Source organism: Balaenoptera borealis, assembly GCF_965194805.1.
Source record: "Balaenoptera borealis genome assembly, chromosome: 15".
Taxonomy (NCBI): Eukaryota; Metazoa; Chordata; class Mammalia; order Artiodactyla; family Balaenopteridae; genus Balaenoptera; species Balaenoptera borealis.
This window is the reverse complement of record NC_138871.1, coordinates 62,499,499-62,520,944: the sequence shown is the minus strand read 5'-3', so window position 1 is coordinate 62,520,944 and position 21,446 is coordinate 62,499,499. Positions and strand designations below refer to the sequence as shown.

Sequence of the window (21,446 nt, the reverse complement as noted above, 5' to 3'; positions counted from 1 at the left end):
TTCATACATCAGTTGATAGACGTTTAGGTTGTTTCCCGTTTTTTGGTTATTATGAATAGCACTGCTATAAACATTTGTGTACAAGTTTTTATGTGAATAGATGTTTTCATTTCTCTTGGATAAGGTTATACCTAAGAGTAGAATTGCTGGATCCTCCGGTAACTCTGGGTTTCATATACATCCTCACCAGCGATGTATGAGAGTTTCAGTTTCTCCACATCCTCATCAGCATTTGTTATTATCTATATGTTTTTCATTTTAGCCATCCTAGGATATGAAGTGATGTCTCATTGTGGCTTTGATTTGTATTCCCTTAATAAGTAATGATGTTAAGCATCTTTTCATCTGCTTCTTGGTCATTTCTGTATCTTATTTGGAGAAATTTCTATTCAAATATTTGCTATTTTTCAATTGGGTTGTTTTTATTGTTGTTCTTTATATATTCTGATACAAGTCCTTTATCAGATATTTACAAATATTTTTAATCTGTGGGTTATCTTTTTCTTTCTTTATGGTGTTCTTTGAGGCACAAAAGTAGAAGTCCAGTTCAACTATTTTTTCTTCTGTTGCTTATGCTTTTGGTGTCGTATCTAAGAAACCATTGCCTAATCACAAAGTCTCAAAGATTTACTCCTGTTATCTTCTAAGAGCTCTGTAGTTGGAGCTATTACATTTAGATCATAGTTCTGTAATTCATTTTGAGTTATTTTTTGTATATGGTATGATGATAGTGGTCCATTCTTATTCTTTTGCACGTGGATATCCAGTTGCTCCAGCACCATTTGTTGAAAAGACTATTCTTTCCCTCAATGAATTATCCTGACACCCTGTTAAAAATCACTAAATATGAGAGTTTGTTTCTGAACTCTTAATCAATTCCACTGAACTGTATATTTATCCTGATGTCAGTACTACAGTGTCTTGATTACTGTAGCATTGTAGTATGTCTTGAAATCAGAAAGTGTGACTCCTCTAGCTTTGTTCTTCATTTCAAGGTTGTTTTGGCAGTTCTGGGTTCCTCACATTTCCATATGAGTTTTAGGATTGGCTTGTCAGTTTTTACAAAAGAACCAAGTAGGATTTTGATAGAGATTGCAATGAAAATATAGATCAATTTGGGGAATATTTTCACCTTAACAATTTATCTTTCAATCCATGAACATGGAATATATTTTCATTTATTTAGGCCTTCTTTACTTTGAACAATGTTTTTTAGTTTTTAAAGTACAAGTTTTGTGCTTCATTTATTAAATTTATTACTAAATATTTTATTCTTTTTAATGCTACTGTGAATGGAATTTTTTTAAACTTCATTTTCAGATTGTTCTTTGCTAGTGTGTAGATATACAATTTATTTGAGTTGCAGTTGTACCCTGAAATCTTGCCGAACTTTTTGTTCACTAGTTTTTTAGTAGATTCTTTAGAATCTTTTAAAATTCAAGATCATGTCGTCTGCAAGTAGAGAGAGTTTTCCTACTTACTTTCTCATATGGGTGCTTTTTATGTCTTTTTGTTGCCTAAGTGCCCTGGCTGGAGCCTCCAGTACAAAGTTGAATCGAAGTGGTGAGAGTGGACTTTGTTGTCTTGTTCCTGATTTAAAGGGAAAAGCATTCACCCTTTCACTATTAAGTATGATGTTAGCTGTGGGTTTTTCATAGATGCCATTTATCAAGTTGCTGTTTAACAACTTCTACTCCTAAGTTACTGAAAGTTTTTATCATGAAAGGGTGTTGAATTCTGTCAAATATCTTTTCTATGTCTACTGAGATGATCCTGTGTTTTTTTTTCCTTTATTCTATAGACATGCTGTATTACATTAATTGATTTTTGGATGTTAAACCAACCTTGCATTCTTGGAATAAATCCCACTTGGTATATAATCTTTTTTGTATGTTGCTGGATTCAGTCAGCTAGTATTTTTTTTTTTTTTTTGAGGATTTTTTATGTCTATAAGAGATAGTTTTCTTTTTCTTGTGATGTCTTTGTCTGGTGGGAGTTCTTTTAAGTCAACCAAAATTAGAGTTAAGAAATGGATTTAGGGAGACTGTTTTAGGGCAGAGAAAAGATTTTAAATCATTGGTGTCATTATGAGAATTATAAGTGCAGGGCTTTGAGTCCTTAGCAGAACATAGCCTTGAAACACAATGGAAGGAGTACAAGGTTTTAGTTGAAGAGCTACTGTTTTTGCTTCTATCATTTGCTAAATGTGTGACTTTGAGCAAATTACCCAGGATTTCCTCACTTGTGCACTCAGGATAAGTATTTCTACATCAGACCTTTGTTATTGGGATTAAGTGAGGCAATGCATGTAGAAAGTGTTTTTTTAAAGGCCAAGCACTATTATAATTACAGATTATTAAACAGGATAGAAAAAAGAATTTAGGAGAAAACACTGGAGAAACAGAAGAACATAACCTCTTAAAAGGCCTAAATAAATTTTTTGAGGCAGAACAAAACCTAATGTGGAGGCAGGATCATTTACTTGAGGGTAGAGAATTATTTAACAAAAAAAAGTTTTGTTTAACAAAAAATCTTTTTAAAGCACAAATCAGAAATGTGAGTTTCATGGTCACATGGTTACCTTTATTTGGGATAAGGAGACGCCAGTATAGATTTTACTAAGAGGAATTTCTATTCCTTAGTATAATGAGAATAGTGATGTGTTTTATTTATTTTATTCTACCTTACTTTGCATTGCTTTGTCGCTTCTGTTGTAAAAAATTATATTGAGTGTAGTAAGTTTCCATCAAATTTTAACCTGCTGTCAGACAGTATTTTCTAGAGGCTGTTTGAAAAGTATGAAAGGACACCACTCAGAAATGACTTTGAATCTGCCTTGTTTGTTTTAACTCCTTTAGAAACAAAGCCAGCCTGTGTATTCAACAATGTGGAGTATAGCGATGGGGATATGTTTCGAATGGACAACTGTCGGTTCTGTCGATGCCAAGGGGGTGTTTCCATCTGCTTCACCGCCCAGTGTGGTGAGCTGAACTGCGAGAGATACTATGTGCCCGAAGGGGAGTGCTGCCCTGTGTGTGAAGGTAAGGACAGGTGCCAATCAGAGAATAAGAAGAAGGGACATGGTTTAGGGACTTAATATCAAAATTGACCTACTTCAATCTCACTCCAAAATAGAGGAAGATTGAAGAAGTTCCCGTTTTTTGTCATCGTGGTCTACCTTTTAGGACTTGGGTAATGGTAGGTAGACTGTTTGAAACTGTCGGTACTTCCCTGAGGGAAGTTACACCCTGGGGGTAGACAGCGGTCACCTGTTTCCACAGATCGACCTGAGGTTTCCCGGAGGTGCTTTCTGTTCCTCCTCTGTGGTTCCAGCAGTTCCCTGGCAAGTCCTGGGACTTTCTCTTCATCCTGACATTACAATTCCACCTACCCTGCTCCCCTCAGATTGCTCAGCTAGGACAGGACCGCCCTAATCACTGACCACCTCAGCCAGTCAGCTCAGAAAGGAACCGACCGTTTCCTTTCCGATACCCACGCCAGTTCCGGTGAGAGCAGGGCTCCCCGTCCTTTGAAAACGTGTGGTGGTGAGAGTGGGGTCATGGTGTGGCACGGTGGTGACACCAGGGCAAGGCCCAGACAAGTGTCCACTGTGGCCCTGGGCAGAAGGATCCCCAGGGCCTGCTTTCTCTTTATTCCCCTTTTCCCTCCAAGAAATAATAGGTCCATGTTCCTCCAGCAGGCTCGACCCTCCTGTCTCTCCTATTCAGAAACAATAAACATTTCAGAATGATAACTCTGAATATCATGTACTACAATCCACACATTTTAAGGATCAGGATAATCAGAAAAGTAGTCACTTGTCTGAGTTTCCAGTGAAGCCAGGAGCAGTGAGTGCCTGATTGTGTCTCTGGTCTAACTGCCCTACACTGTTTCCCCAGAAAGGAGGATCGCGTGAGCTTTCTTGTCCTGCCCGGACCACAGACCTTCAGTCTGGAGTCAGGCACATCCGTCTCATGTCTGACACTCACCCTGCCCTTACCTCCGCACGTGAAATGGGAGGACAGAATTTCATGCCATGTTCCATAACTTTTTCTGTTTTCTAAATCCATTTCTTTTCAATATTTGAGCTCTGTTTACCACATAATACTGAAGATATGAAATTGCTTAGAGTATGCAAACTACATTCCTAACATTGAACAGTGGTTCATAACAGGGAGGCCGTCTTCCCTGTTAGAAATTATTTTTGCTAATATAGGAGAAAGGTGGTTCACTTTTTAGGTGTCATCAGGGATTTTAAGAAAGTCACATCAAACTTTTAACCTTCCCAATTGATTTGTTCCCTAGCTAGTTGGTCGTGTAAAAACATAGATATGGACCTCTGTGTAATAATCATAATGAGTTGTCTGGGCAAAGATCCGGTTATGTCTCACTCCCTGGAATTCAGATCCAGGCTCAAAGTAGAAATGAAGTATGCAGTGTAATATTTTTTATAAAGAAATTTTATAAAGTCTTATCTAACTCAGGTCTCTTGGCTGCTTGCATCTCTGGCAGACTGCCCTTCTGAAGCTGTGACTGCATACTTTTCAGTTTTGGCCTTCTAACTCTCTTGTAATGCCCTACTACCTCTTTGGAATAAAGAGGACCAAACTCGGAACTGCCTGGACTTTGCTTCCAGCACAGCAGCACTTGCTTCTTGAGGCCAGATTTTATGTTTCTGAAAAAGAACATTGAGTGATTTATCTAGTTGCTTTCATTTATAAGGATATTTGGGGTTTTTTTATTTATGTGCTTGTCAGCAACCTCAGAAAACTTTTTTACACTATCCTCGGCTACCTACGTTCCCCAGCCTCAGCTGCTGCTTGACTGCTCAGCTTGGGGGAGAAAAATGGCGTAGGTTCACAGCTTTCCCTCCAGGGCACAAGCAGTGCCATGTATGGTTTAGAGAAGCTGTGTCAGCCCTGTCCTGAATAAGGCCACAGCAGGGGACTGTATACACCTCACTGTGCCTCCAGGCACCGTGGGATAGACTTCAGTTAGTCCTAGAAATAACAGGCTCACTATAAGTTAGATGGGGCATTATTCTTTCCAGTTTACAGGAGGTAAAATGAAGGTGTAATAAACATTTAAGCTGGCAACTCAGAAGGCATCATCAGAGCCTAAAACAGATCAGCACGACCAGCCCACAGCTCCGTCCACGAAGTTTTGCACCTTTATGAAATGATAACACCTGCACATTGGTTTTTATGCCTCAGATCCCCTGCCCTGTGTGCCGTGTCAGGATGGGTGGACAGAAATTCAGCATGACAGCTGCTTTTGCATGTCCCCCTAGAGACACCTCCTGCAGCCCTGAGCTGCTGCTGAGCACAGCTGGGAAAGAACTGCTGATGACGAGAACCTGGGAAAAAAAATGTCTCTAGGTGCGGGCAGAGATGAGATGTAGAATGCCCTCAGTCTTACTCTGAACTCACGTTTTAATTTAGATCCCGTGTATCCTTTCAATAATCCCGCTGGCTGCTATGCCAATGGTCAGATCCGTGCCCACGGGGACCGGTGGCGGGAGGACGACTGCACGTTTTGCCAATGCATCAACGGAGAACCCCACTGTGTCGCGACGGCCTGCGGACAGAGCTGCATGAACCCCGTCAAAGTGCCTGGGGAGTGTTGCCCCGTGTGTGAAGGTAACCCTCGTAGATTCTAACGAGCCCCTGGCGAATATCTCGTGTTGGATAAGCTTCTACCAGTATGTGCTTGCTTGTTTTCTGTTTCCTCAGGCATAATGTCTGCTTCATGCTGTTACCAGTTGCAGATGAATTTATTATACAGCCCAAACTAATCATTTGGGGGAAATGTTACACATTTACAGTGAGAATAGTGTGGTCTTTATTTTGCCACTGCAGATAATGCTTATCTGAATACTTTACGGTCGAAGTATATATACATTTTAATTCAGTTCACCGCAAGCCTGATTAACATCCAAAGGTCAACACAATGAAATGAAATGAAATTGGAAATAAGACCCATGACTCAAAGCATAGCTTGTTCAACTTGTAATGCTTCCATAAGCCCAAGAGTCCTGGCAGCTAGAAGAAAAACCTGGAGCCATCAAAGGTGGTTTTCACTGCCTGGAGTCCTCACCCTGAGCATCCATTCTGCTTCTAATATCTCGATGGCTGTGGCTTTGCAGTTCCTCTCGGGCTTTTTCTTATGTCTTGGTTACCTGCTTTCACTACCTCTCTTCCTGTTTAATGGAGAGAGCCTGAGATATCCTGGACTAGTCTTTCCATCCCAACCGCTATTCCAGGCCACTTCCCCCATCCTGGGAAGATTCTTTGCACAGTTACTCAAGTCAGCCTTAATCCTTGGTCCACGTCTGTTACTACAAACAAGAGATTGAATATCTATACTGACAGGTCCAATAGAGAGTGTCTGTCATTAAGAAGCACATTTGCATAGTGAAATGAACTAAAGTGGGTCAAAAATTAGTCCTTGTGGAAGATGGATCCTTCTAGAATTTTTAAAAACAGCTATTAAGGAACTGACAGGTCTTTTCAGAAATTCAGTCAAGTAGACTGAGTCCTCTATCAAGAAGTCTTTTTTCTTCTACCAAAATTTTAATCAACTCAGACTTCAGAGTTTGCCTGACTGGCTTCATTAACTTCTGAGGGGTTAGAATTATTAAAGACCTTAAAAATCATATAAAAATTTAAGCTGGAGGATTCTGGTTCTATTGACATCACTAATTCCCTCACCATTACTCTACTCAGAATGCAGCTGCCACACTCCAAAACTTTATAGCTTCCAGATGACCAATTTTGTGGAAATCACCCACCCACCTCACACATACACTCCTCCTATCCCCTAAAGGCAGCATTTCAGTGCTGGAAAAAGGAGTGTGCGATAATATGTTTGATGATGTACGGTCAGCTTTACAAGGAAAGATGCCCTGCTGAAGCAGATAAAGATGGGAACATCTATCCCTGAGAATTAAGGGCAATCTGTTATTGGTTTGAAATATTTAAGTATATGTATGTGCATGATAATGTAAGAAAAATTAAAAGCATACATATAAATCCAGTAAACAGTAACCCTTTTAACTTCATGAGTCTTGAGTCTAGATTGAAAATAAGACTTTGAAAAACTTGTTAAAATAAAATAGGGCCTTTTTTCTAAAAGTAAGAAAGGAAAATCCTTTGCGCTCATCTTTGGCCATCATTAGCATATCCATTGTGGTGAGTAGAGAAGGGAAGCAGTTGGTGAATAGACAAAAATATATATTATATGTATGAGAAACTGATTTATTCTTATGTCATATAGATGTTTGGGTAGGAAGTAGATGTTACTTTGATTACTTAGAGTTTGGTCTCTGCAACATGGGTCACGTTGTAATCTTATCTTCCACTGTTTGAGAAAAGAGTGACAGTTTGGGTCAGCCATTAATTCCAAAAAATTTATTAAGAACCTTCCGTAATCCAGATACCACATCGGACACAAAGCTAAATAAGGGACAATTCCTAGTAAACGTCAAAGAAACTATTTAGGCTGTTTTAAATTAAACCAGGAAAAACAGAATGTCTGCATTCAGGTGCTGTGGGGTAAGTGCTTTTTATTTGTACCTGATTTCATTTAATCCTCGCATCAACACTCTGCCAAAGGCCTTATTATACCATTTTAAAGATGAAGAAATTAGGGTTTAAAGAGACTTAGATAATTTTTCCCAAGGTCAGTTGTCAATATGTGACTGAGCTGGGATCAACTGAAGTCTGTCAGATTCAACTACATTTTTGTCTGCTTCCTCTGCTCCCAGAGGTCATCTCAGTTTCCTCCTGCCCCTATTTCTAGTTCCCTTACATCTCTCTTCATCTCTGGCTTTTGGCCCTGTGTTGGGACACACAGGAGTTTGATGACAGGGGAGGAGATCATTTGCAGTTTGACAACTACTCCAGGTGTTTTTGATGTGATCTCCCACCTGCCCTCTCCCCTGAATTTGAGGACCTCGGGGGAAGGATGCCTTTGAGACCCATCCTCGATTTGCTTCTCAGGCCTCACATTCAGGTTGTCTCCTTCACTTCACCAGGCTCGGCATCTTTATTCCAAGCTGTTAGGCTCTGCTGGTCTCAGCCTTGCAGAAGGTTCCATTGTTTAGTTCTCAGAGAACTAATTTATCTTCTGTTTCTTGTTTTTGTTTTAAAGTCAGTTAAATAATAAGTTTCACGTAAGACTGCATTTACTCTCCAGTGACACCCTCATTTTAAGATGTGTTCAGAAGACAAAAGATTCTTTTGGCATGGGGATTAAAAAAAAACAGTGTACAGCTTAGGATAATGATCGTAAAAGCTTATTATTATCTATGAATAATATTGTAATAAACTTATTTATTAATAATAATAAACTTGCAAAATAATGCAAGGTAAATAAATCTTATTGCTTAGTTTTCAGGATCCAAGAAAGACTCTGGAAGTATTCAAAAATATTTTTCTCAGCAGTTATTCAGTAGCCTATTAAAATAGAATTTCAAGTGATTTCCGAAGAGCCAAAGGATTAGACAAAATAAGAAAAAAGCAAGGCATTGTTGTGTAATAAATAATCAGCCAGAATTATTTGGAGGAAACAGAAAGACTGGTATTTATGCAGTTTATACACAGTAAATTCCTCTGTACACAATTGCATAACAAATGTTGGCTCTCACCCTTATTAGCTACAGTCCCAAGGTACATAGTCAGAGTCTGAAATTTGATGAAAGGGACCCCACACGAGGATTGTGGGTTTAGATTCTTCCTAAATAAATTACTGCATCACCAAATATAGTGTGTTTGGACCTTCAGGGAGGAAGAACCTTGTTGTGACTGCTGTTGTTATTAGAGATACATACCTTCCAAATGACAACATAACGTGCTTGGTTACTCCTGGAGGACTGGGAATGTGAACCTGGGGGCCCTTAAAGACTATGCTGTTACTTGACAGCTAACTCAATTCACAAGTACCTGAGTGCTGTTTAAATTGGCACTTAAGTACTCTCTTGATTAAGTCTTAGCAAGTTAGTGTCAACACCCAATTCAGGTATACAGATAAGCCATCCCGGTCTGTAAGTCTATAACGGATTGTATTCTTATGTTTTGTGCTGTTGGCTTTTCTCTACATCTCCTCTTGCTCATCAATTGCATTATTTTTATTTTCTGGCCCTTGTAAAAAGCTAGAATGGAAACACATGGAATAGCAGATAAAGTTTGCAGTTTAAGCATCTATATGGGAGATACGTCCTTATTTTCTTACAAACTAAAAACAAAAAAGGAGGGCAGCAGAATTGTCTTCCTCGGCATCTAGCACCATTTGCATCATCTTCTTTGTAGCCCTTAATGAGAGTGGCTGACATTTCTCGCACACTGTGACTGGGAGCCAGGCCTCAGTGCTTTGAGAGCATCAGCCCATTTGGTCCTCACAACTGCCCTCTTGTGCAGGTACTGCCATCCCAATTTATGATCACAGAACCCAAAGTTCAGAAGTCATGTAACTTGCCCAAGGGCCTACAGCTCGGAAGTGGCAGAGCAGTGTATCTCCAGAGCCCTGGCTCTGGACCCCTGCAAGGATTCTGCCTCTGAGACAAAGTGCACTTACTGACCAGTAGCCTAAAAGAGGCTACGTCCCCCATGAGCTAGGATTTACCATATGCTTCTGAATCCCTAAAGCAGCACCTGTCATGTAAGTAGGTGCTCAAAAATGGTTAATGAATGGATGATGAGTGAGTGAGTTAGCGAAGGGGGAAAAGACTGGAGTAAGACAGCAGACCCTGATAGAGGGTTTCCTTAACCAGTGCTGTTAAAGGGGTCAGATGCTGACCTCTGGTGAACTGAAGAAAGATTAATGTGTAAATGCTTCTATTTGAAAGTGCACTTTGAGAACAGAAAGCAGAGTGTTATATGAAGTATGTTTGGGACACGGTGGGTCCAGATGCCTACAGGTGAGTTGCACCAGTTAGCTTCAGATTGACTCCTCACCCTCCTGATGAGCACTTAGCTCTCGACTCCCACCCAGGGGCAGCCTTCCAAGACTGGTTTGTAAACTGTGGTTTATCCTCTCTCAGTTCAGCCCCTGAAGTCCAGAATCGCAGAATTAAAGTGGGCCTTCTCCAGACCCTCCAAGGCTAATGCTCACTGTCACATTTAATGTACTGCTTTTAAGACCTGCCCTGAGAGTGTGTAAGTGCCACTGCCTTGTTTTCAGCTAGACTTTTTTTTTTTTTTTTAATATCACAGTTAGGTATTGAGAATAATTTGCTAGTTGATTTCCCAGTAATGCCAGGTATAAATCCTATCTAAGTTGATTCTTAATGTCAGAGGGACCCTGAGGACAGGGTGCCATTTTCCATGAAAAAAAATATCTGTTTGTTTTATAATTAAAAGTAAGATAAGGTGTTGGGGAGGGAAATACTGGCTGCATGATGTAATGACATGACCGTGATGACGCAACAAGAAAGATGCAAGGTATGTGGACAAGTGTGAGGCCATCTCCACCTGATGCAGGAGATAAGAATTTCATCATCCCTGATTAGTCTTGATGTCAGATCTGATCTGCTGTCTCATCTTGGGCTGTAGCTGGACCCTGCCCAGGTGGCCACTGTGACCTGAGTGTTCTTTAGGCCCAGTATGTGCAGAGTCTACAGCTGAGATGAGTTGATGGTTTTGATGACCCTGGGGCTTTCAGAGCCAACGCCAAGAGTATCACTTTTCAAGAACTAGAAACAACATAGGTAATATTTTACAAGTTAGCAGTCAATATTAGGATTTGAGTTGCTAGTAAATAAATTCCGTGCTTGTGGTTGGGTACTTTCCAACCACAATGGGTACTTTCCTTTGTACTATTTCTGTTTCTCTGAAACAAAAGCAAAATCCATTTCCAAATTCACACAGGAAATAAAAGAGTTATTTGTAGATTGTCACAGCTCAGTAACGGGTATATGAGGGTCCATCATGTTATTCTATCTACTTCAGTGTTTTAAAGACGTTTTCCATAATAAGAACTTCAAATGAAAGTTATTTGCAGAGTTATTGTCTGAAACTGAGCTGAGTTTCAGGCAGGCCTTGTGATTCTGCTAACCTGGACTTAGCCAACTCTTGAAGTGGAGGAATAAAAATTGACTCCCTGTCCATGGAGTCTTTCTAATTCTCTGGACTTAGGATGGAATGTGATAGCTGTGCTATCAACTGTCTTCCTGCCGACTGGCTTTCTTGGATCCCTTACTTGGGAAATCCTGGTTCTACTTGGGACAGTGTTGAAGAGAGGCCATGAGGCATTTCTTGACCATGTGGATTTAATGCGCCACTTCAGCATCAGCTCACCCAATAGATCATATGCTGTGGTCCTCTAAGGAGCTGGAGGTCTTTGAGCTGTGAAATAGACTGTCCTCCTCATCGTCAATACTAATTTTATGGGAGCACTATATTCTTTCCATAAATTCTGATATGGTTTGAATCAAGCCACCCTTCAAATGAGGTTTCTACTGGGCTGCTGGAAAAGTCTGTACCAGGCACATATCTGGGTGGGAATTCCTTGAAACAAGAAAATATGTTTCCAGCCCTGCCCATAATACTTCCTCACCAAACAGTATCTCAAACGATTAAGCTACTGCTTCTGTGGCAAGGAATCAAACATAGTTTGGCTGACCCCAGAGGCAGTGAAGTCAGAGATGCCACAGGGTCACATGATATTAATGTTCTGGTACATAACAGGGATCAAAACTCAGTTTATGGGTGGTACTGCTTCAGTGCCATATACTATGCTATTATTAGTAGGCCAAGAATAATAAAATATTCGTAATATTTCAAAGACTGTTAGGCATGTTGTTTCATCCTTTAACTCTAAATGTCCTGGAAACTAGTTCCATAAATGGAAATTAAAATATAGCACAGTGTGTTTTTTGGCTTGTCCAAATAAGGTCATATGTGGGGTAACAAATGCATAGCAGATGACCATGTGTCAACCTAGGTGTCCTTTAACCTAAGCATCCAAAATTGTTCATGAATGAATTTCACAGTATTTTTTATTTTCTCTGGGGATTTAAAATATCTTTAGGTATTTCAAATAACATTAGAATGGTATGGTTCAGAGCTGATTCTGAAACACTTGATTAGAGAAACCTTTGCCTCTGATTTTCCAGCATTTGGCAGTCCCAGCTATTAAGTATTTCCCTGTGGAAGTGGCCTGCAAGGGGCAGGTTCCTCTTTATTTCCTCTGCTGTTTACTTCCCATACCTAAATGGGCATTACTGCCAGGAGTCTCATAATTTTCCTACTAAGATCATAATCGAATCTAATAGTTCAGACTTGGGCCTGCTAATTTTCATCTAATCAACAGAGGCAGGAAAACAGAGTCTGGAATGCCAGCTATGTGAATGAAAAATATTTAGTCATTCTTGAAATGATAGGAATGTTTTTCCAACAAGCTTAAATAAACACAATCTCTACTGAGACTGTGTTAAACTTTTTTTGGATAAGAGACAACTCTTAGGCAACCAAACAGAAGTTAATGAAGGTTATTAAGAGACATGCCCTTCAGAAAAGGCTTATGGACATTAAAAAGAAAGATTCCATTTTCTTTAGGGTACAACCATTGACCAGAAGTAGCAGAATTGGTTTCCTTTTAGCTTTTGTCAGCCTAATAGAATTTAGCATTTTAACTGGTAATCACATTGTCTACGTTTTGAGAGATGTCCTGCTTTACTAGCCATGGCTTATTAGACCATCTTAGTTTAAAATCCTCATCTTCATCTCCTTCCACTGTTTGCCTCAATTCTAAGGAATGGATAGGTCTCAGCACACCTGTATTTAAAGCACCTGACAGCACTTTTTATATGAAGCTTGTTTATTTGTTCCCATCAATGCAAGGTCCAACTATAAAGTAGTGAAATTATTTTTAACATAATGAAATTATTTTTAAAAACATAACCAAGATTTACATATCCAAGTGAAGTGTTTTACCTTTCAAAATAGTTATATGGGAACTGTACAGCTATTGCAAGAATACCGTCGTTGAGAATATTTTTGGTACTTCTCTGTTGAAACTGACATTGCAGCTTGCCGCACTTCCTTTTGAAAATTCTTAGCTTTGTAAACCCCTGACTTTAAAGGTTTATTAGACTCTAGGAAATAGTCAAAGTCATTCACGTCTAAGTCTGGTGGAAAGGCTGGGTGATCTAGCTGGGTAAAACTTTTCAGAAGAAGCAAAAAGTGACAGTAAAGTAAAGGCACTCTGTCTTCTATGACACAGTAATTTCCTCTGAAAGCAGTTCTGAAGAGAAGTTTCAAATAGAATTTTAACATGAACAACATTTTAGCACAAGCATATAGCCCACAAAAGTGAGTGCTTTTAGCGGTAACACTTATTTGTAAGTACAATTCCTGGTGTGTTTATTGGGGAAAAAAAATCATTTCACTTACCACATAGTATTTGTATGACTTCTAGGGACTAGAGGCATATATTTAAATGGTCATCTATTCTATTACAACTTTTTGTGGAATTGCAGGTGTTCCATTCAAACTTATTTTCAAATAAATTAGACTAAAATAATTCCCCTCTAGAAATAACTATTTTAAAAGTGGTGGTGATTCCAATATAATTTATTTCTAATATTTTAGTTTTCGAACTCCACTTCCGATTGTACCATTTTAAACTGTCTCATTGTATAGTCTTAACCTTAAATGAGCAAAATGATTTCACATTGTTTAATACATGAGGGTTAGTATTAGAGATGGTGAGCAACCCAGTGAACTGTTTTTAAAGGCCCTATTGAAGTGTTTTCTGTGCTGTGTCTGGCCGATTGTTGAAGATAAAATATCTGCTGCAATATTGTTGTAAAATAACAGGGCGGAGCGAAGGAATGAAAATGTCTACTAGAGAACATCCCTTGCCCATTGATGGACCTCCCGTCACAGGTGGCTGCTGAGGTGTCAGGGAGCTGGATCGTTCCCACCTGTCATCCTCTGCATTTGAGACTCGCGAAATGCTCACTATCCATCACCATGCAGATTGGGAAATCTGTTCCCCGGGGGCTTGGCAGGGCCAGATCTTGGTCCGGGGTCATACCATCAGTTTAATCCAAATTTGATATGGGACAAGCAATAATGAACAGTTAGAACTTTTTTGAAATTTGTTCGAAACATGAGAGGATAGTGATGCATTGCATTTTACACATTTTTCAAATCGAGTTGAATTATTAGCAGTTTGACCAAGTTTTCACTTGCCATGTATGTCTACAGGATACCTGTTTACACATCCAGTGAATTTTACTTTCACATCTAAGAGATTAGCTGGATTTATCACATTCGTTTGAAACAGAGCCCAATTCAGGGATCCAGACCATTGGACACCACAGAATTTAATACTCGCTGCCAGTCGAAAATAAGATTTGGTTCAAAGCTCCAGCTCTCATTCTGCAGCATCATGAACCAAGACTAAGAATCCCCAAGAACATTCTAAGACCAACAAGTGCTTGGTCCTTGGGGACCCTGAGAGTCATGTAGCGCTCTGGGTTTGATTTTTCCCCTTGACTGCTAGAGCAGACTGAGAGATGAGCCACGTCCCCGACCAGGCAGGACCTCACAGCATGCACCCTGTGTGCCGACCTCATCCCTGGCTGCAGCGTATTCTTTCTACTTAAAAGTTACCTTGGTCCTCATTTCCTCACTTTAAAAATGTATACATATATAATTTGAGACTGCCTTGGGTCTGCTTTGGAATCCAGCAAAGTATATCTAATGCTTGTTTATGTATTCGGTGCCCCTGCGCCGGTGCCTTGCACTGTGGTCCTGCCACCCGTAGTTTGGGTATTTGAAGGACAACACAAAATGGTGTTCCTTTTCACCTTAATTGGAAAGCTATTGCCGTGCAAATCAGCTCACATTTTAAAGCAGTTCAGGGAGTCTCTATTTTGTTCGTGAAACTAAAAAAATGTTCAGAGATAATAAACTGTCAGTTTGGGCTGGCCTCAGGCCTTGCATATTGCAAGAGGGCAGCAAGCTTGGATCTTTTCAAGACTGTGACTCTCCCATGCTTTCTGGGAACCAAGTTTTAAAAAGATTCCATGGAGATCTTAGACCAGATGAAAGCAATAGGGGTGTTCCGCAGTGCTGTGACAGAGACACTGAGGACATTATTGTTTCAAACATGGCCACCCCCACCAGTATTATTGTTAAGAAAGTACTGGTTGAATTATCTCTTATTATTGACATAAGTTTCATGTCACTGACTTAATGAAACTAAGATTTGCTGATCAAAGACATCTTTTAGAGATGGATTTTCCATATCCTCTTTCAACTTGAGGATGGCAGAACCACTGGCAAAACTACCAAAACAGTATAAATTGTACTGTGATGAATTTGTCCTCATCTTCGAAGATCCAGCAAGGCACCCATCATGAGAGAGGAAGCATGGGGTCAGCCAGGCACACAGAAGCATTGTTTCAACTCACACTGGATAAGCTGATTACGAAGAGATTTCTCTTCTCTTCGAGACACCATGGACACAGTCAAAAGTCGAAACAATGATACTCAGACTGCAGCTCAGCAAATGTGAAAGGCGCCAGTGGCCAGTCACTAACACCCTCCAAAGCTTACCAGACCATATGAAAGGATGTCATGGACCCACCCACATCCCAGATGCTTTTCATGTTATCAGTGGAGATAGAAATGATGCTTAAGTTACAATGGACAGGATTCAGAATGCCAAGCCAGTTGTCAGAGCATTTATCAGCTGAACATTTGAGGCTTGCAAAAGGACTCATAATTCATTTACTGAGCCATCATCTGAGACCAGTTCTAGCTCTAAGCAGGCAGGATAGTCATTTCAACAATAACTATAGCAACAAGTAACATTCTGTTAACACTTCGAGTTTATGGAATAGTCCCCTCTTTACGATCTTATTTGAGTCTTACGATGATCTTGTGAGGTAGGAAGAGTGGGAATTCCCACTTTATAGAAGCCCAAAGAGGTTCAGCATCATGTGTAAGATAATGAAAGAACAGGGACTCAAGCTCAGTCTTTTAACCCCAAGTCCATGTCCTTGGCATTGCTTCTCTAGACCCTTATCGTAAGGAGGGAGAGGGTGAAGAAAATAAGTCAGTGAATATCAAAGTATTTGATCATCGTGGCTCAGATTCAAAGCTTTTCTTGCTCCTGGCTCCATTCTCATTACTGAGACCCAGTTACTGTTATTTTTATCTTTTGTGACCTAGCCTTTGATCCGGGTTCTTTCCGCGAACCTCGGCCTGGAATTTTGACCTTGCTGTTTGACCTCTTGGAAAGCCTGCTTCCCCTTGTCCGTTCCTGCCTCTCCCACCTGGGGAAACAGCTCCACCCGAGAGTGCTGAGCTGTCTCCCCAGATGTCTCTGTCCTCACGCTTGCCTTGGGCCTAGCGTCATTCACACCCAGCCAGGCTGCAGGCCCTGAGCAGTGGTAGTCAAGTCTCCACTGAGTGTGCCCAGCACCGAGATAGACCATCGTCAACACTTGTGCCTTCTCATCCACACGCTTCCCTCGTCTCACTCTGATTCCTGCCGGTCGTTGCTTAATCAGCAGGCAGATTTGCTGGGCCTTCGGCACGAGCACCCATCCTTCATCCAGTACGAGGTGAGCTGCCGAGTTGAGTGAGTGCCAGGTTATTTTCAGGACTATTTTAATAACACTTTACTTATTTGGCACCATCAAGGAGTGAGGTAGTCACAGAAATGGATTCCCCAGATAATTGAAATTTGGGGTGTCAGATTTTATGTTAAGAATTTTGAAAGGAGGCCTTTCACAGTGCTCTGTGTACTTTTGTGCCTTGTTAGGCCAGAAGTGCAGATCATAATTTAACCATTTCATAGGCTACCGAGTACCTCGTTTTAGACTGTTTGGGTTTGGGGACTTGCATTTAGTTTTCACTGTTACTAGTGTGTCAGGTTCACAACAGCCTTCTGATCTAGCTTGCTACTTCAGTGGAGCTCATTTATTGAGTACCTACTATGTGCAAGGGACTTCTGCCTTGACGAAGACCCTAAGGAACATACTGTCCAATCCTACAAAAGTTAGGAAATTATAGATTCGGCCTGTTGGGGACAATATTGAGTGGGGCTCTTTCTAAAAATGTGTCCTGACTTTCAGTTCTCAGGTGTCTTTTTGTCCTCTTTGTTCATTCATTAAGGGCTACAGTGGGCCAAGTACTGTGCTAGATGCTGAAGTTGTAAACAGTGAACAAACCATTGCCCCTAATGTGAAGATCCTTCCCCGCTGGTCCTCAGCCATTTCCCAGAGGGGCAGGTTGAAATAACAGAATTCTGACCATCTGACACCCCTCTCCCAGCTGAATATAGCTATTAAAATGTGCAGATACACATATACACATGTACTTATAAATATGGCACATTTTTCCCAGTTAAAGGTTACCAAGATATAGTCTCTCTGAAAATAAACAATAACAATAATATAAGGATAAAATATAAGACAAGTATAAAAGGTCCAGATTATTCTTGGAATCCAATAATTTTGTGAGCTCTCTCAAGCTGAATTCCTGGAAAAAGATATCCCATTCTCTGTTAAAAATTTTTTTTAATTTTTCTTTTTGTGGTCTTTTAATAATCACATAATTGTAGTACTGTCTTTTCCTATTAAACATGAGATTGGTAAAGGAAGAAAAATATGACCGACAGCCAAGATTCCTTGGAAAAGCACACAAAGTTAATAAATAGGCCTAAAGTAAATATATTGCTTCTCTATCTGCCCATAAAATAATACAAGTCTTGGGAACATTTTCACACCATTCATTTTAAAATAAAGAAACTGCTCTGAGATAAGTACTTTAGAAATTACAAGGATGTAGGTGTTGTTATGAGAAATATATACAAAGGAAAAAAAGGATAAATGTGTAGTGGCTGAAAGAATTTGAAAATTCCAACTGTAGGAGATTTTTTTCCATGACTTAATGAGACTTTCTTAAATACACATTCATACCCCATGGAAATTCCCACTTCCAGATTAGGGAATTTTTGTATCCTCAACTTTTTTTTTTCTTATTGTCTACATTAATAGAGTTTTCCCTCTAGCTTCATTTGGGAACATTTCATCTTTACCTTTTCCTAGGCTGCAATTATGTTAACAATTTGCTGATTTATTTGAATGGTTTTCTGACTAGTTATGGTCACATTTGAAAAGCCACTGTGGTAACAGAATGACATATGAAGACACAGTAAAACAGATAAGCTATCTCCTTTGGTTCTGTCTTAGCCAACTTTATCTCCAGTTTTATGGCCCTGGACAGGCTACCAGTAATTGGTGGGCTATAAGGAGGCCTGATATATTTAGCCATATAAACCAAGTGAAGCTTTGGAATTTTCCCACTTATTAGATACTCACATTGCTTAACCAAGTCCAGCCATTCCCCCTACCCCCACCACCCCCAAGAAATCTTAAGGAAGAGAGTGCCTGAATTAGGTCTGAAAAGACAACATAATTGTTCATCTTTGTTTCTCGCAATCAAATAAGCAGGCTTGCGAATTTACACAGAAAAGCTACGTGAAGTATGCAAACCATTAATAAATCCCAAAAGGAGAAGTAATAAGAGACAGATAGGAATTAGCTTTCTTTATCTTATTACTTCCATATGAAATTTTTTTAACTTATAAAAGAAATTTAAGAACATATCTGCCATTAAAAAAACACTATGTTTTCTAGAAATTTGCCTATAGAGAGATTTTTCCAGGAAAACTTTTCTTGGTTTGTGGGTGTCTGTGTGCGCGTGCATGCACTTGTTTGATTCCTAGGAATCTAGGGTGCTGGTAGACAGCTGCTGCCCACAGCCAGGCCCTCCAGGCCTGCCATTCACCCAGAGCACAGCACGGGGAAGCAGCAGTACTCCTAGAGACGACTGAGGTCTGAAACCAGAGCTAATATTACCCTCCTAGCAGAGTCAGTGCTGCAGACAGTCCTAGGCATGGTGGCTCTGTATGCCTTACACGAGTGTACTTTTCCAGAGTCACCCACCCCCCACCCATACTCAAGAGCTACTAATTGGCTGTCAGCCTTCCCAGGGTTGCTAATCAGAAAGAGTGCTTCACACATGTCTCAATGGAGATAATTAGTATTATTTGCAAGATAAACAGCTCGTAGTAATCAAGCTAATGAGAAGAACCGTGTATGTATTCATTCAAAACCCAGAGTTCGATGGAGTAATACAGTTTAGACACCAAAAAGCATCTGTTAACATTTTCATTTAAGCTATATCTGAAAAATAAAAATCAGTGATTATATACATTGTTTCAGAAGCAAATTAACATTATTATTACACATTTTTAAATAACTGGTTGTCAAAATACATTCTTTTTTTGTTCTGTTGTTGTCCCAAACATGTTGAAATATCCAATATGATGATGACAGGATTGATATTAAAACTTTAAGTCAACACCTTAAGAGGTTGGATTGGAGTTTCAACTTCTTACTTTCCTTTCCTCTTTTTGGAAAATTTTCCATAAAATAAAATAACAAAAAGCAAGAAAGTATAGAGCTTAGATTTGCTTAACACATTTATACCCCCTGAATAATGAAATGTATGTTACCTTATGGTCTAGTGCTGTGGCCTTGGAGTTAAAACAGTGATTTTCATTTCAACTTTATACTCTTGACCAAATTAATTGTGATCACAGTGCCTTAATATCCCCATTGAGCAGATAAAATTGCTTCTAGAAAATACTTGAACATCAGTGTAGAATATTGGTGGTGTTCTTCAGAAACTTAGTGTCTGAGGTTCTCTAAATCTTGAAAAATGTGAGTGTTTTCCTGGAAATGTTTTTACTGATAAGGGGTTTGTTGGGCTTCCTAGGATGTGAAAGAAATATCCATTCCTAATTTTAATTAAACATAAAATAAAGAGTCAATATGTGTTTGCTTATGTTACTGCAAGTTATAATAGTTTTTTTCCAGAATTTTGTTTTCTAAGACTTGGGATAAGAATTGGTGCTGAACATCTGCATTCCTGACACAAACCCAAGGGTTCTTGTAAAAATAGCTCTTCCGGACAGTATAAGGTACTTGGAAAGTCTTTAAAAGTCATTCAGGAAAAGGACAGGTTGAGGAAAGTAGAGATTCCCACCCAGATGCAGGGTAGGAAACAGCAAATGGATATAGACATAACAAACACCCATTTTTGTTCTTTATTGCTTCTAGGCTCAGAAAATATTTCTAGAATTCTTCTCCACAAAGAAGCGGTTCCAGGGTTCCCTTTAGAAATAGTTGTAGCCAAAGACAATGAATTCCTGCTGTTTCAAGCCTTCTTCCTTTGGAGGACATTAAGGTATTTCTTTAATTCCTCAGCTGATTCAATACAAGATGAGATGGAATTTCAGGGTGATCCTGTAAGCAGTACTTCATTGAATTTCCCCTCGCCAAATCCATCTTTGTGCAAGCATTTTCTCATTCTCCTAAATAAGGAGATCCAAGACCATTTCTCTCTTCTGAAAGAGGCCCACTAACACATATCTGCCCAGCCAATTTAAAGGGAGACCATTTTCTTTGCTTCCAGCAACAGGCAGATGCATGTGTCTCCAAAAGTCTTAGCAGGACCTCTGTTCAACTGATAATCACCAAACTCTCCAAGGACATGGCATCGCCGTCATCCTTCTAGAGGAGCATGTACTCTCTAGCATGTCATGTCAGTATTGTACCCCCATGGAATCTAAGAGCACAGAAAAGTAGGATTTAAATGAGAATCATCTGGTCTTCAGGCCAAGACCCATCAGTATATATTCCATATTCAGAGCACTGTGGCATAGACTAAAGAAGGTGTGGGATAATAACAATTCCCAATACACAAATTTCAGGCTGCTCTAACAAGCACAGTGCACGTTTCACAGATTTCACTAACACTTCCTCAAGCTCCTTTATTTATTTGGATTAGAAACAATCATACTGTGATACCATGATTCTGGACTCTTCAAACTTACCTCTTCCCCCACCAAGAACTTCCTTGTATAGAAACTATGCAAAAAGTCTAACCAGCTCTTGGTTATTCTCTAAGGACTGTAAATGCAATGTTGATTTGAAATACTCTCATTCAGGATGGTATCAAGTGTGTCTCACTTTGGTGTTCATTATGTAGAATAAGAAATTGAATTTCAGTAGACTCACAGCACTTCATTCTCAAAAGACTGCCCTGATGTTAGTAACAGGACCAGTTCTGAGATTACATATTAATATACTGTACTGAAAGCAGACTCTCAGATCCGTTTATGATAATGTCAGGGTTTTTTGCTAGACAATTTATAGTTTACAGAATTCTAAAATAGAGATGGCCTCACATGGTAGGAAACTGAGCACTAAAATGTTGAGAGAATGATGAAAGGGAATAGTACATAATGTATGACTTTAGATAAAATGTTAGGAGACAGCTAGTTGCCGGCATATGTGTCTGTTACAAATCAGCAGTTACTCCAGTGACAGAGGACAACAGCAGTAAGTAAGTACCCCA

General features: G+C 39.6%; 1 protein-coding gene and 1 long non-coding RNA gene across 3 annotated transcripts in view; both read left to right on the top strand.

Moving 5' to 3' along the window:
* The window catches only part of CRIM1 (cysteine rich transmembrane BMP regulator 1), a 205,106-nt gene that overhangs the window by 127,128 nt on the left and 56,532 nt on the right, over positions 1 to 21,446 (top strand). For both annotated transcript variants that reach the window (XM_082356695.1, XM_082356694.1), the window contains exons 6-7: positions 2,859 to 3,041; positions 5,442 to 5,639. In XM_082356695.1, the coding sequence (XP_082212821.1) occupies positions 2,859 to 3,041; positions 5,442 to 5,639 (381 nt within the window). The remainder of the gene's footprint in view (positions 1 to 2,858; positions 3,042 to 5,441; positions 5,640 to 21,446) is intronic.
* Positions 5,648 to 20,295, top strand: LOC309611889. The gene is made up of 2 exons (XR_014234818.1): positions 5,648 to 16,579; positions 20,147 to 20,295. It is a non-coding gene; the product is annotated as an uncharacterized lncRNA (long non-coding RNA).